The following is a 16,541-nucleotide window of genomic DNA, read 5'->3' on the forward strand; positions in this document are numbered from 1 at the left end:
TACAACTGCTTGACAGGCACAACCTCAGTACACAGCGGCTTTCCTCCCACTCTTCTCTTGCCCAGCTGCCTTTTCCCAGACTGCTCCCCTTCTAAGCAAGAGATGAGGAAAAGGCAACGCTTTGTCTAGGGCAGCACTCAGTTATTCTGCATTTGCACCAAACAGTTCTGATCACCAGGCAGTGCTGCTCTGTCAACATTTGGCTGTTCATAAATATTTGAGATGGTTAAGCTCAATCTAAGTCACCTACTTTCCATGGCAGAAATCACACTTCTGCTTTAGAAACTGCTCTGAATATGAGCACACATTTGCATCTGCATCACTTATATATGCAATTCTGGGTGTCAGCACAACAAACAAAAGAAACCTTTTGATTTTGATCATCTGTAAAAGACTCATAGACTATGGGAAGGAGGGAGGCCACAGAGATCCAATCTTAATCTTTGGGCAGAAGCCACTTGATGGTCTGTGAGGCCAAATAAAAGCTTTCAGTTCTAACCCTCTGTTCCGTCTGCAATAAAATTTGCCAATTGCAGCTCAGTCCCTAGAGGGCCCTAAAGGATAATAGTCCTCCTCACAAAACAGCTGCATGTACATATTTGACCTGATTTAATGAGGCAGTCAGCTTCTATTTGGAGAAGTCGCAGTAAGTAGCACAGAAATTATACGGCTGCCTTCTGTCCAAAAGTAAAAAGTAAGTGCTTGGAGGGAAAATTCTTTCTCTGAACTTTATCTGTTTGAAATTCGTTCACTGTATCTGTGTATGTGACCAAAACCTATATTAAGAAAAAAATCCCACATAAGCCACTAAAACATGTGTAGAAATCTACTAGATACACACCAATCAGACATGCATTCATGGTATTTTGCATGAAAAACTTTTGCATCAGTGGTTTTAACATTTTCCATTAATCATTGTTTTCAAAATGTTCAGTTATTTTTAGAGATAGTTTTCAAATTTGTTTGGTTCCTTTCCTCATTTGATTTTTCTTCAATAAATAATTTCCGAAAAGTATTTCAAGTCATTTGAAGTAACAAGAGAAGATGGTTAACTGTGTTGCCATTCAAGAACAGAAAAGACTGAAATCACATGGAGATATTATTTAAGCAACAGATACTTATACACGCACCAGTGCCCCAACCCCCTCCCCTCTACCTGCTTTTAAGCACAGTTTGCTTTTTTCCTTGCACAATTTTAAGGAACTGTCTGCCTTCCTACTGTCAGTTGCTAATACCGCTGCAGAAGAATCAGACTAATGCATTTTCTATGCTGCTGCCTCAGAAGACTGATTTCTGATTGTTTAGTCACAGGAGTTCACAAAAGAATAACACCCCCACAATTATGCCTAATAAGTCTTTATTTCCAAACAGAAATTGCAAAAATATTCTATTACAGAATAGGTAACAAGTACAGAATTCTAAGTATGCGTTATAACAGTGAAACCATTGCCTCCTTGACAAAAAATCATCAGGCACTTAAAACATGAAAACAAAGTACAAATTAAATGAGCTGTAACAGATGACTCAACAATACAACTTTATCTTAGTTTTCTGTAATAAAAGCACACACACGGCTGAGGGGCTCCTGCCTCCTCCTAAACCCTGTGCAGAGACATTTCTATATTACGCTGCACACATTCTACTCGGACAATATCAAGTTCACATCTGAAAACATAAATTAAGTTCAGCACTGAGAGAATTTGAGGAACCTTTTTGGAACAGCAGTAGCAGAGCCTACACTAGCAGCTTCACACAGAGCTTGGAGCATGTGGAGGAGCACAATTGTACCAGCTCCATGGGGAATAAGCTCTGCTTTGATAATTGCACTGAAAAGAATGGAGCTAAAATGAATGCAAACAATACACATTTTAAGAGACAATGAAACCTCTGGGCAAAAGCTATCATGACAACTTTATGGAATTACATTTTAATACATGGAACAGTCTCTGAAAAGAAAAACCACACATTTGCCATCCCTTAGGAGCAGCCCTGTGCAGGACCTCTCCATTCACCTGTCTTCTCACTTGCAGATCTTAAACTGAATTAGAAGCAGAGGTGGCCTCTGAGACCCACCTTAGAAAGGTAAACCTAAGAAGCAAGTGTCCAAATGACTAGTGAAAATACTCCTCCAGAAATCAGTCAGATACCCTTAAAATTATTTTGGCTTGCATCACTGTTTTTTAGGTGACATTATGTAACTTCCCACACACTTTACTCTGGTGGCATAAAATATAATGAATATTTAAAATAATTTTAATTAGGCACTCAAAGAAAAGAATATCAAGAATATTAACATGAAGAATACATATGAAGCTACTATATAAAATGTGCATATCAAACATGCAGAAATGTTAGTTGTTATACTTCAATGTCACAAGAATTTAAGAATGGGTTTGCATTGTAAGCACTGACAATAAATACACCAAGGAGGAGGTGTTTCTAGGGAAACATCACAGCCAATCCAAGAGCTGAGAAGCCTAGCAGGTTGTTGAACTACAGACTTGCTGTGAAGAATCTCCTCTTGTCAGGGACTAAAGTGAATAGTGAGGAATTTAAAACCAGCAATATTGTCTTAGAGTAGGCTATCCTGTCACCACCATTAGCATGATTCATTCTGATGGGCTCTTGCCTTGATACCATGAACTCATGGTGGGATCATTAAATACTTCCATCATGCATTGTGAGTTTTCTCCCTCACTGGAGAAAAGGGATGAAAAAAGATGAGACACAGCAGTACTAGGTGTAGCAACAAACACTGATGTATTGCTGAAGGTACATCAGGACTTAGCAAGAGACAGACTTGACTGTTCATTTGATTGCAACACGAGGATGCCACTCCTTCTTGTATTGCACAGCCAGACTCTTTTCATCCTTAAACTAGTATTTGCCAACACCTGTCACAAAAGGGCAGTTATTGTTTGTGCACAGAATGATGTGAGCTCAATTATCACACACCACAGTACTACATTTACTCCCTGGTCTATAGGAAACTCAAGCTGGTGTACTCCTACCACGTTAAGCTCTTGTATTGCTGGAATTTGCTTGACACCAAGAGCGTACTCACAGGCTGCTACTGCAGCTGGACCAGTGCACGATAACCCAGTAACCCGGGGTCATTCCCTTGGTGAGCTGGCATTCCCAGAATAGGAAGGTACTGTGAAATGTGCATTTATGAAAGAAGACCACTAAATAATATCAATAGTTCCTTTGTTTAGTGGCATGCTGCAGAGTGTTTCATGCTCTACTTGATCATAATGATAATTTTGAGCCAATTAAGAAACACTTTATGAAAATCTGGAACAAAGCTCAATAAATATAAATCTGCACACTTGTTGTATGCTGTAGCTGGAAAACCTAATGGATTTCCCCATGCTACCCTGAGAGATCAGCAGCCTTTGAAACTCAGAGAAGGATAATTTTCTTGCCTAAAATGACAGAATTCCAAATAAAGAGAGTTGGGTTTCTATGGTAAACACACATCCCCTTGTCAGTGTTGCTGGCTAGCAGACCTAGAGATTAAAGAAACCAGCTGCTGAAGTACCACAAGAGGAAAGATTACCTGGCTTTGAATATTTCAGACTAAGAAACATTTAATGAAAAGGCTCGTGTGCAAGAAGTCTGCTGCTCCAGAGTGTGCAACAAGCAGCTATCAGCTATTTTACATTGAGTTGTTTCAGAATAAAGCACTCCAGAGAATATGCCTTGGGCTTGATCTCACACAGACTCCTGTACACAAGTGGACGTGTGCTTTGTGGACCTGAGAGTCCCTGGAGAAGCTGCTGCACGGATATTCAGGATCTCCCTCCACAGATTTGTCCCAGGTCAGCAAGTGACAGGACAAAAAAAGATCTCTAGGTCAAATGTTTTTAAACCTAGATTGCTATGTCAGGCTGTAGCTCCATCACAGAGTCTGTGCAGGCTCAAGGTGTACATGATCAATTAACCCAGACCAATTAACTTATCCAGATACTTGTGCTGAACAAAATCAAATAATACATAACAGCAGGAATATTTTGCTACTAATTTTGGGATCCACAGAGGGTTCTAGGTCACCTAGATAATTTAGTTTCCTTTCTCAAATCACACAGGACAGAGAATTTCATCTTGTTTCAAGCATGGTGCTAAGGTCAGTCATCTCACTACTGCACAAAGGAAAGAGAATCAAAGTGAGAGTAACTGGTCTCAAACCCTCTAGACCTCATGCAGCTCTGTTCTCTGCAGATGCTGTTTGAGATGCTAGGATTAGAAGTGATTGATAGCAAAGGCATGCTGAATAACAAGCAAGTTTATATAAGTTTACCATCAGTGAACTGAGAATTTTTTATACTTATCATTTCTGAATCTTCTTGTGGTGAACAGCTTGTTAAAATGACTAATTGTAAAGAGAGAAGGGGGAGGGAGCAATAATCAAGCAGTGTAGACACCTAGAGTTCTTACTGTAGGTACCTTCATCATCTTTTGGCACCACAGGGAGAGACGGGCTCCTGCCCACCAGAACAGCTGTCATGCTGTGATTCCCCCTTGCAAGAGACCATCTTTCCCTTCTGACCAGGAAGGCCCCCAGAGATTTTTACTTCTGCACTTGACCAAGCTCTGAGGGAACAACTGGACCTGCCCAACAGCTGTCAGATAACAAATGGCCCCTGTTGTGTTCCTACAATCCCACCTGCATGGTCTCATCTCTTCCTTTCTTTTGAGTCTGAATTCCTCTGGCTCTGTTAGCATGAACAAATTTTCTCTTTTTGTTACCATGTTAGGGTTTTGCCATCTCAGTTTGCCACAACAGCTGAGTGTAGGATCAGGCAAGAGCCAGAGACAGCACAAAGGAAGGGGTGCAGCACAAGAATGAGAACTGGACTGTGTAGCCAGGCATCACAGTTAAAGTCACCATGCAGCTACAGACCAAATTTAGCACCACGAGTTAGGCAACATGAATATCCCACCAAGTTGCCTTCCTTGAAGTGTAAACCAAGTCACTTAAAGTATGTTTTACTATGCTGCAAGCATAGCAGCATTTGATTCATAATCACACAAATTCCCTAACAGACACTAAACAGGACTAGATAGTACTCCATGGGGAAAGACAAGAAACCAACTCAAGGCAGCACTGGATCCTAAAGGAAGATGCAACATTCGAGATTAAGGGGAGAAGAAGGAATAAAAGCAGCCAATCAGGCTTTAATGTAATAATGCTGTGATGCAGTCATGTGCAAGGACACTGTCAGCCTCTGCAGAGGTACAATGGAACTATTAGCATGTTGTCAGTGTCTCTATATTTAGAAAACCATTTAATCTCAATATTCATTCCACAGCATGTGACAGCAGTGGAGGCCCACAAACCCTAAAAATGAATATTCCTCATGTGAAATAGAGGGAACTGAAAGGTCCTTCCTAACTTTTGGACAAGAATCCTTAATCAAAACTGTAGTTGGCTCAGTCTTGCAAAAGTGTCATAAACATTCTGAGCCAGATACAAAATCCATTTATTCAACATTAACCTGGCACAGATGTAAAATAAATGAGAGATAATTTATTCAGCTACCCAGGAAAACATAATTTCCCACAGTGAGCGTACTTTAGCAAGTCTTGATCAATCTAACTCTACCCTGTCACACAGAAATGCCACTATTAGCTTTCCAGTCTGTGCACAAATTAACATGACCCAGCCACCAAGCACACAGCACCAGTAGCTATAATAAAGCTGAGTACAAGGTCTGCACTCTTGTAGAGAAAAGTGGATGCAACTAATATCTCATAATAACTTCATGTCTGGAGCAAGGCCTGAGGTTCTTAATCTAAAGCCCAACAGGGCATATTTTTATTCTAAAAGGAGTTAAGAGCATTCGGTAGAAAAGGGTAAGAAAGGCTAACAATTCGTCCATGCACTTCTTATCAGTCCTATGCTCCACACAAATCACTGAGGGCTTTGAGAGCATGAAAGATCAGGTCTTCAGGTCAACGGCAAGTTTAAACTCTGTGGAAACAGTGCTAAAAAGTCAAAGTGTCTGTCCATGCTACAGAGCTTTCCATTTGCTCTCATTTGAGTGCTACATCACATTTCTTCAGTTAAGATCTTTTCTCATCAAGGAAGCTAGAATAGGTTTCTTCTTTTTGGCTAAACCTCTCTTAAAATGTATTCCAATAATCTTTCCAGTTACCAGTACATGTGTGTTTTAAATAACATAGATGCACAGAAATAGTCCAGGCACACAGTAACAGCTCTTCATGGTGTGTCATGGTACACTATTTAGATTTATTCACTGAGATAATGCAATATGGTGCTAACTAACAAGTGTCTCTGCTGCAAATAAATTCCACTTTCTCCTCTCCCCATCTTCGACTTCACACAAGCAAGTTTTGTCCCTTTACTCATGCCAAGTATTTAATTGAATTTAGCCTGAGCAATAAATGATGCCCTTTGCATTATCTCTACGTACACATGGAGCACTTAGAATCATAGAATCATAGAATCAGCTGGGTTGGAAGGGACCTCTGAGATCATCAAGTCCAACCCTTGATCCACCACTTGAAACTGTTCTGGATACAACAGATGCAAGAACCTCTAAAAGATGTATGAATTTTCCCCAAGACAAACCATGTAGCTGCTACACAGCCAAGATCATCTCACTGCACTGGAATAAGCTACAGTCCTTACCTGAACACAGGTGTGCCTTTGTCTCTCTGTATGAAATATGGCATATTTTTTCTCAGCCTGGACTGTTTGCATCACCCAAAGGACAACTACATCACTTTGCACAGCTTCCAGCTACAAACACTCAGGGGCAGTCCATGTGAGTGATTTATGGCATAGGAGGAGCTCTTCTGGGAACAAATTTGTCTCTGATCTATAACTAGGATGTTGCGGTAGGCAACCATCCATAACACTCATAACATGGATACAGGTTCTTGCAGCAGCCAGCTCTCTACACATAAGTAGCAGGTGCCTGTGGCCAGAAAATGACAAAAATCTTACTACTGGTGAAGAAAAAATGTGGATGTGTGGTGCTGGAACCAGAACAGATCAGAGTGAATCAAACCATTGTGCTCGCCTCTTTCAGTCACCAGCTGGTAATGCAGATGGACCCATCGACTCAGTTCTGCTATTTTGTTTCTGTTAAAAGCCCTACTGACATTCAGAGGTTCACACGTGTATTAGTGCCATCAGTTGATGCCCCAAAGCACTATATATTTTTTAAAACCCCTTATTTTTGGAAATTGACTTTACTGCTGATATTTGCAACCAGGATTTATGGACACTTCTGCTGGAGTAGGAGTAGTACAGGCTTCTGATATCATTCTGATATCATTATCGTGGAAATGGATCCAGATGCTGAATGTGTCTCAACCAACAGACCTGTAACCATAATGATTGATTCTAATACTTTTGGGAGTGTTTACGTGATTATAAAACTGCTGCAAGGTAAGCTTTCAAATATTACAACACTAAAGTAATGCTCTTATGAACTATCAATTCAAAAGGTTTTTTTTGAACCTTATTTTATAAAGTTCAATTCATTTAAGTGGGAATAATTTTGCAGATATAATCCTCAAGGAGTGGAATACTGAAAGCTCTTCAAATCAGTTGATTTGGAATTTAATGCTGCACTAGTAAAAGGAGTTTTAGTAAATAAAATACCTGACAGTATCTGGCTGTAAAAGGAGGAGAAGGACACTATCTTTGAACTGAACATTCAAAGGACACTCAAAAAAAGTCAGTGAAACTCTTAACAGAATCTGGTTATTACAATTTTTTTGTTTGCTTGGTTGGTTGTTGTTTTTCTTTTTCCTGCAGTAGAACATACAAGCATATAAGCAGCAACATACAAGCAGCCATAGCTAGGGCACAACTGCTTGTCACAGCTCCTGCAAATGTTAATGTGATTCACTTTCTTTGGTTGCAGGATGTTGCTCCACATGTATCCTTGGACCATACAGAAAACTGAAAGCTCAAGAACTTCATAGGTTATAAATTGAGTGTAGTCACTTTTCTCATATGCCCTGGTATAGGAGAAGAGCTTGGGGTTGATTGTAAGAGGAACATTCTTCTAATAATGCTTACTGCAGTTTCCTTATCTGTAGTTGCGTATTGATAAGAGCTATACTAGGTGAAAAAAAATAGAAGAAATTAAAGGTTTGGTACCTATCATCTTTCTAATGAAAATTCCATCTCATGTATCAGCCAAGACACACAGCTGGGATGGCAGGAATATGTGCAAAGTCATGCCCTACCAGGACTCTGGGGGTTGTAGCATAAAACCTAGTTCACTGTCCTCATTTGGAGCTGAACTGGACCTTAGACAGGAACACAAGCAAGAAGAGTGGTTTATAAATAACTGTACAGCTCTGGTCCTTCATACATGTGTTCCCAAAATTAACATCACTCACATGAATGATCCTATTAAATCCACAGCATCATTTATTGCTCACAAAAGAAAGCTCATTAAATCCACAGCATTACCTATTGCCCACAAAATGAAAGCCCATAAACCACTTGACTATCTCTAACCTGAGGGATTTTATCATCTGTGAAGCCTTGGACAAGCTAAGAATGACATGGTTCTGAATTAATTACTCCTTTGTAGCTCTTCTCATCACTTTTTGCATTAGACAAATGTCAGTATTTACAGGATCAAGTTCTTAATTGAAAATGTTCACTGCCAACTCACGCAGCCACCAACAAAACCAGAGATCTTATATCAAAATATTTTAATGATCCTTTAAGAAGCAAAACATGACGAATGTCACATGTTGCCACCATCCTGAGATTGTGCTTTGCTACAATTAAACCAATAGCCAGGAGTTTCAGAATTTTCCAAATAATCATTACTTTGCATTTTAAAAATGGTTACTCAAAATTCATAAATGTAGCAGTCACTGTGTGAAAAAATCACCACCTTTTCTCTCCAAGTGTAAAATATTTCTCTATTGTAATAATGCAGTTTAATGCTCACAAAATCACATCAGATCAAATCCAACACAGAACTGCTGAGATACACAGAAATTGTATTCCTTAGGATCATCACCCTGGAATTAAAACAATAAAATATGTTATTGATATTCCTCGTATAGTAGAAAAACTGCTTGCTATACTTGAAATAAGCCAATACCTTACTCTTCTGTGTATGCATTGCACCCTCTGCAAGGATGCTTTTTCATCCTTATTTCAGACTGTGAGTCTTCGAGATCTATTATACAGAATCATCAGCTCACAAAATTCTCCTAGGTAAGCTGGACTGCTAGTGCCTGGTCTAGCTTGAGCACTTGCTCTTTCTGAAGGAGGGTTCCTTCATTTGAATAACCCCAGAACTGCTCACACCTACCCCACCTGCATCACCCTCTTCAGGCTTCCTAAGCTAACCAAGGCTGGGTCTAACCAGTATCTTCATGGGAACACATCCACTGCTAATCTGAATATGGAGATATTCTAAATTATAATATCTTAATCATATTTTGAATTAGCTACAGATTGAAATGATTATGTGTCTTCAACAGGATAGTTCTGCTGTGGAAAACCAAACAAACCCCTTGGAGATCTGTAAATACTTTTTCATTTGAATTGAAATCTAACATAAATTCTAATTTGATTTAATCTATATTTTTCTATTCTGGTGGGTTGTAATTGAAACAGAAGCAACCCATCTCCACTTGTTTCATTAGTGACATTCTTAACGCTTAACTTCGTTCACTGAATGCATGAGCAAAGTGTGTGCTTAAAAGCTGCACTGCATGGGTGCTATCGCAGAAGACCTTCTTCTCAATATTACATATATCTAATAATTTCAAGCTGGATAATATTTGCTAAAGTCAAGGATAGGTTGAAATCTGTCAACCTGACAGGAATCTACAGGAGTCCTTATTTTAAAATGTGGTATCATTTTTCTCAAAGTAATTAGAAGTGAACTGTGAGGCAGTTCATATTTCTCTAGCTACATTGAGAAACCACAAGCATAAAAGAATTTCAGCAGAATTTAAGCTTATGTTGGTATTCTACTGTTATAAATAGGTTATGTATAACTGTATTTATCACTTACTTAGACTGCAGTAAATTTCAAGATTAAAAAAATATCACAAGCTGACAGAGTTTGGAACAAAACGATCCTCTTTGATCTTAATTCCTGTGCAAGTAAGCAGGTAGCCCTCTGCTCTACAGGATGCTGATCTGCTAGTTCCACCTTGAGTGGAGGGAGTCACTGCTGCTCTCTCTCAGAAATAGATGGCATTTAATTGTCTGGTTGGAATTAAAAAGCCCCATACCTAATTTTTACTTTCCAGGTAAGATACACTCACACAGTCGAAGGTTCAGCAGTTCTTACTTCCTAAGCATGAGCACACCTCTGCTCAGCCTCTCCTCCCTCAGTCCTTCTGCTCAGACAATTGAGCAATATTTTTCTTCCCCAGGTTCAGGGTCTCAGTTTCATTCTTTCTTTTGGTGTGTTTTTTGTTGACTGACTCCTCTGAGCAGCTGCTTAATGTTACTGTTCTGTATGTCAAAAACCCACATACCTATCTTCCCTGTTGTCTTTTTCTAGCAAACAGTAAACCTGATGGATTCTTGGTCAGACAAAATCTGCATTTTAACCAGGCTTCTGGGCAATCAAATTTATGCCAGTCTGATTAATTTATCATCTGACAATTTTTCTAATCAGATTTTTCTTTCTATTTTTAAATATGAATCAGGTCATTTCCCCTCCTTGAACCTATGTTTACTTGAAGCTAATGACATGCCCTTCAGGCTTATCAGGTTAAACCAATGAACAAACAAGACTTCCTTCAGCTGCAGGGCCATAGCAAAAATGATTTGGTAATCTAATACAAAATAATAAAGACCATTATTTTAATTACATTTCAAGATTTTGCTGATGTTGCATTTTACATTTCACCCTTTGTGATAGGTATGCACCTACTGTACTGAAACCATGTACATGTCTATTGAACATGATCAGAAATGTGCAGGAGCAGATATTAAGGCAGATGGAATCTCCCAGGTTGGGGGACTCTACAAGGCTCTAACATATGGCAATTCTCCCTGTCCAATAAGAAAAGTTCACCTTTTCAATGGCAAGGATGGTGTTTAGAAGCAATATTGCCAAAAATGATTCATTGGGATGCATTTATACTCTCCCTATAGGTGCTTGTAGCAGAGCAGCTTCCTTCACTTCCTATTTACAGCAACAAACCTTTGTGTCCCAGTAATATGTGAGAAAAGTTCTGCCTGAGCCTTCTATGGGCACCCAGGGGTGTAACGAGCCTTCGGATACCCAGTAATAGGAAGAACATGGAGCAGGGAGAACATAAAAGGGAAATTGAAAAGAGAAAGGAGATTGTTCAACTTTTAGAAAAGGTTATCTTCAGTGAAATACCGTCATTATAGAATTTCAATTACCTCTAATAGTTGATAATACTAACAGAATGGTAGGTCATACTGAAAGCATTTAATTTCTTTGTTTTTTTCTCTTTGGAAATATAAGGGTAAATTAGGGCAGCACAACTTATTTTTCTTGTGGCATTTTTTTTTCTTTACAGCTTATTTTGCAAATTTAGCCACATAAGTGATCTTCAGTCTGTCAAGCAAGGACAGTATTTAATTAACTGATACAGATGCATTTTTGTGGCTTCTATCTACTTCTCTCTAGAGTAAGTATTTCTAAAGAGCTGTCTTTCATTTTCTTAGCTGATGTAGTTACTACAATTAAAATTACACAGTTATGTCTCCAGGGATTTATATTATAGGAATAATAAATAAAATGGAAACTGTTGGGTATTAACAGCTTAGTGACTAAGAAAAATACATTATGTATTTCTTAACCTTTCCAATATACTGCAACTTTTCACAAGTAAAAAAGCATACCTTTGCCACATGAAACTGCATGCATATAAAATTTACTTCCTCCTAGGTAATCTCTTGCCACAGAATAGGAGAGCGGATTCACTAGATGGATTCTAGGTCCCTTCTCACAGGTTTTATATTATTTTAATAATCTACGAGAGCAGTTTAGTTCTGCATTTTTTAAAAAAACCCTGAAACTGAATAAAATTGTGCCTTCTTGGTACTAGCAATCTCCTATTTTAAAACTCGGCATTCTCTGACAATAAACCAAGTGTGAATGTATCTTTGGTAGCATGTTTTCTAGATATCAACAAAGGATATTTTCGAATACATTTCAGAATCTAGCCAGAAGAAAAGCCCTTAGCTTTTAAACTTAAAATTTCTAGCTTGAACAAGATGATGTTATTTTAATTTATTTAACTTGAGTAATACAGGCATGAGATTACATCAGTAAAATTAAAGCATATTCTATACAATGGCAGTTCTATTGTACACGTCACTTACTGTTATATTAACTTGAACCCCCTGGAAAAATGAAGTTCTCTGAAAGGCAAATCTGACAACAGTATTGTGAGCTCAGGAATTTTTGAGTTAGCTTAAAAGATGAAGAAGTATTTATACAAATTGGTCTTATTTTGTCAACAGGGCAAATCAAGATTGAAAACGTTGACAAATCTTTTCAGAGTCATCTGTAGTCTGTACACAGTAAACTGGCTCAAGGTCAGAGGCCAGACTGTGCTGCATTTCTCTGAGGCAATACACAGAAGGCAGAGGTCCAAGGGGGATGGGACAGATAGAAAGGACAGAGGAAAAAGAATGACACTTCATCCCGTATTTCAAACTCCCAGATTCTGAACTGCCTCAAGGTAAAATCCTCAGCAAGATCTGCTGTACTGTATAGCAGCTTCCTCACTGCTGCCCACAAACTGTTCTGCAGCCCCAGGATGCAAGAGCACACTGCTCTGATTTTTACCTGACAAGAGGGAACAAGGCCACATGCATGCTACTCCTTCATGGAGCAATCTTAATCCTTACTGTGCTTTCTGTATACATCTGGAAAGGTTGTGCCAGGATTAGGTGTCTTCTCTTGTAGATCACGATATGTGAATGTTTTTAATAAAGTGATTCTCAAAGGGGGCTGGTTCCTGGGAACTGATACCAAAGCAAATATAGGTTGGTAGAGACATATATCTGAGATAAGGTGACAGTACTGACTGTCTGTGATTTATGGGGATAATCTGTATTTAGCTATGCTTCCCATCTAATGCTCACAATTAGAAAACATTTCTCAGCTCTATGATACATATTTGTTTACAAAGCTCCAAACTTTCACTTATTTAGGAACACAACTTTCATTGAGTGTAAGGCAGAAACGTCTCTCTAAGAAAGAGCAGACCCTTGACTCATTACAGAAATAAAGACATTTTATGTGATAAGAATGGGACCTACCTTTTTAGTCTGATTCACATTTACCAAACTGCAACTTCAAAATGCCTTTGCCATGAAGCTGAAGGATCTGGTTGTATTCTTTGGGCATTGCATGGAAGCCCGGCTTAGGCAGTTGGTTGTCATAATAGTGGTGGCTGATTGGCATCTTCTCTGTGGATTTTGAAAAAGGCCAGAAGCCATAGAGCTTCACATTCTCACATAGCTCAAGAGCAGCACTAGTGATCATAAAACCAGATGACAACCGGTAGGCTTTCACACCCTTAGTTCTCCAGAACTGGGCAAGACTTTTCAGATAAGCGGGATGAAAAAATATTGCCCTTTGGGTTGCTTTGAACTCTTTCAGAGTGTGATATACTTTAAAAGAAGTGGCTGTGTTGCTTCTGAAGGAAAATGCTGGCAATAAAAGAAAAGCATCTCCATAGACGGCAATGTTTTCCAGAAATTCTGTCTTCTTTTCATTTAGCTTGTTGTATCTGCAAAGTACAACATTTTAGGAATGGAATGTACTATTGATATAAATATTACAGACCAAAACAGCACAAATGCACTGGCATAAACGAGTTATGAACTCTGCTGCACCAGTTCAGCCTGTCTATACTGCAAATTTATATCACCCTATTATACGTTGTCATATGTGCAGTTATGAAAATTGGACTATTGTATAATAAGAACACACTACACAGGACTGAATTGGCAACACAGGAGCTACTGATGCAGATCAAAATGTGACTAGGACCTGTGACTAATGTGACTAGGACCTGTTTATAGAATTGATTGATTCAAGAAATTTCAAAGGAGAATGCAAAAAAAAATACTGTATTAATACTTCCTCTATTTAAACCTACATGCACTAAGATATGTACTGCATATTTCTTACATCAATAGGTATAAAATAATCTCTCTTCAGAATCTGTGTGTCTGCCCTGTGTGGAAATAAAAGGATGTATGTGAGCAGTCTTGGAGCATTAAAGATTAGTGTGTGCTCAGGTTTTGTAGAGTTTTACTTGGATTTGATATACACTTAAAATAGCTAAAAATACAGGCATGTCTGTTTATATGCTTCGACTACCAAGGGAATATATGGAGATCTAGAAAGACTTAGAGCTCTAACTTCACAAATGAAGAGCATTCATTCTTGGCTGCTTTTGGTCCCCAACAGCAAAGAGACTTAGCTCTCACTACTGTATAATTCAAATTTGGTGCTCCCAAATACTGAATAGTGAAATTCACAAGTTATCCAAGAAGTGATACAAGAAAGGGCATCACTCAACTCATGTCCTCTATAGATCTCACTATTCTGAGTCACCTGAACTTGTACTTGCACTGCCTTTGGGATTCAAAGCACTGAGTCCTCTTTTGTAGGGAGTTGTCTATTTGAGCAGTGTATTTTCACTTTTTAAGGGCTACCAGAGCCCACTTTTCACGAATGGCTCCAGCAGAAACTGGAAAAATTGGTTTCACTTCCCTTCACAACTTGAGCAGGTTCAAACCCTCTTCTCATGCAGCACTTCAAGACAGAGGACAGCAGCTACTGCCATTTCCATTCAAAACCCTCACAGAGGAGTTATCAGTTACCTCTTGCACAACTGAATTCGTGCAAGGAGTGATACAGCCCTTCTCAGCCTGAAGGGGTTTAAACTTACAGCTTCTGCTTCCCAGAAAAGTGCCATTATCACCAGACTCTGAAACAAAATGAATGAGAAAGACTCAGGCTCTCCTGTTGACCCTGAGCCTCTGTGCATGCAAGAGTCACACAGCCAAAACAAGCACGAAACACCTGAGCCTACGTCTAGGAAAAGTGGCTGAAGGCTGAATTTCTGGCCTCTACTCCAAGAATTTCTCTATTTCTACTTAGAGTAAAGTACATAAAGGGCCCCCAGGACAGAACTCACATGTCTGTTCTTCCTTAGCTAGAAACCTGGACAACCCAACTTTGTCTTGTCCTTCTTTCCAGCTCTGCCACTGTAAGGAGAAGTGTAGCCCAGCTCCATTAGGACACATTAGAACTGTGCTTTTCTCCAAGAGAGTTCACCTACATCGTACACTCTGACATACACAGTTCAAACACTGATTAGCCTTAACAATAATAACATTAGATGAACCTGGTATGCAAACACAGAATTAGAAATTACAGGGCATAATGTCAGAATAGGTCTTCTGAAAGATGAAACCAACTTAGTTCTGCTTAGTTACTTCCTGCTCCTTCTTCCAAAGCATTTACAGTCTTCTCTGAATATTTAAATAAATATTTTTTTTAAATTCTGAAGTCCTCTTATGATCTCTTTTCACCCTTACACAGGTTTAGTTCCTATTATCTTCAGTATAACTCCTATTAACCCTGTTGTGCCTTAATGTGGCTAAAAAATGAGGTCATTTGTGCCAGAACACTTTGATCAAGCCCAGATAAATCATGGATCAGGTCAGTAGTCATCAAGGATGCTGAGTCATTGGACACTTTTCCTTCCTCATGTTCTTGTGCAGCCCTGCTAACATCAATGAGCTAAATCTATTTTTGGGAAAGTAATAATTCATCTTCATTTAAATCAAAAAGGTCCAGGTAAGCATTAATGTAGTTAGTGCTCATTCCAAAAAATGAAATTCTATCCCTGAATCAATGAAAAATGCCTGTTAGTCATTTTTATCTACTCACTGTACTTTTTTCTTCTTTCTTTCAAGGTGAAAAAAAAAAAGCTTTGCCTGATGTTGTCTTTTTGACAATACAGTTATGACAGACAATAAGATACAATAAGACACAGTAAGATTAGTAAGCAGTAAATAACATGCCACAGCAGTCCTTTTCATAGATAAGCTGCAGTTCCAGCCTGCTGAGGATGTCAGATTAGTCAGCCTGGCCTTATTAGATTTTCTTTTCATCAAGAAGGTGAAAAAAAACCACCAAAACCTCTGCTGAGAAAAAAGACCATCTTTCATATGGATTGAGAAAATGGATTACAGAAACTGGGCCTCCATTCAGGAAACAGCCTTCACCAAAACAGCCTTCACCAAAACAGCCTCTAAACACTTTACCTAAGAACATGTGCTTACAGTCCTACCGATAGAATCAGACATACATTTCCAGGCTTTACATATTTATGATTACAATTCCTTTCTAAATGCTTGGGGTCATGAGGGTCATGGGGGGGAAAAGAAGAGGTTTGGGCTTACAATCATCAATTTTACTCTGCCATAAATTGTTGACTCTTGCTAATCCGGGTATTGCTGACTCCTTTCTGCTACAAATAAGGCCAGGTTTAACAGATTTCCA

The 16,541-nt window shown here is 38.9% G+C and overlaps 1 protein-coding gene across 4 annotated transcripts in view; it reads right to left on the minus strand.

Moving 5' to 3' along the window:
• Positions 1-1,340: 1,340 nt before the first annotated feature.
• The window catches only part of ST8SIA6 (ST8 alpha-N-acetyl-neuraminide alpha-2,8-sialyltransferase 6), a 45,068-nt gene continuing 29,867 nt past the window's right edge, over positions 1,341-16,541 (minus strand). For 3 of the 4 annotated variants that reach the window (XM_064634482.1, XM_064634504.1, XM_064634495.1), the window contains 2 exons: positions 13,277-13,749; positions 1,341-9,024 (listed from right to left, as the gene is read on the minus strand). In XM_064634482.1, the coding sequence (XP_064490552.1) occupies positions 13,281-13,749 (469 nt within the window). In that variant the 3' untranslated portion in view covers positions 1,341-9,024; positions 13,277-13,280. The other variant, XM_064634490.1, reaches the window with a different exon arrangement.

The sequence above is a fragment of the Pseudopipra pipra genome, chromosome 1 (assembly GCF_036250125.1).
Source record: "Pseudopipra pipra isolate bDixPip1 chromosome 1, bDixPip1.hap1, whole genome shotgun sequence".
Lineage (NCBI taxonomy): Eukaryota > Metazoa > Chordata > Aves > Passeriformes > Pipridae > Pseudopipra > Pseudopipra pipra.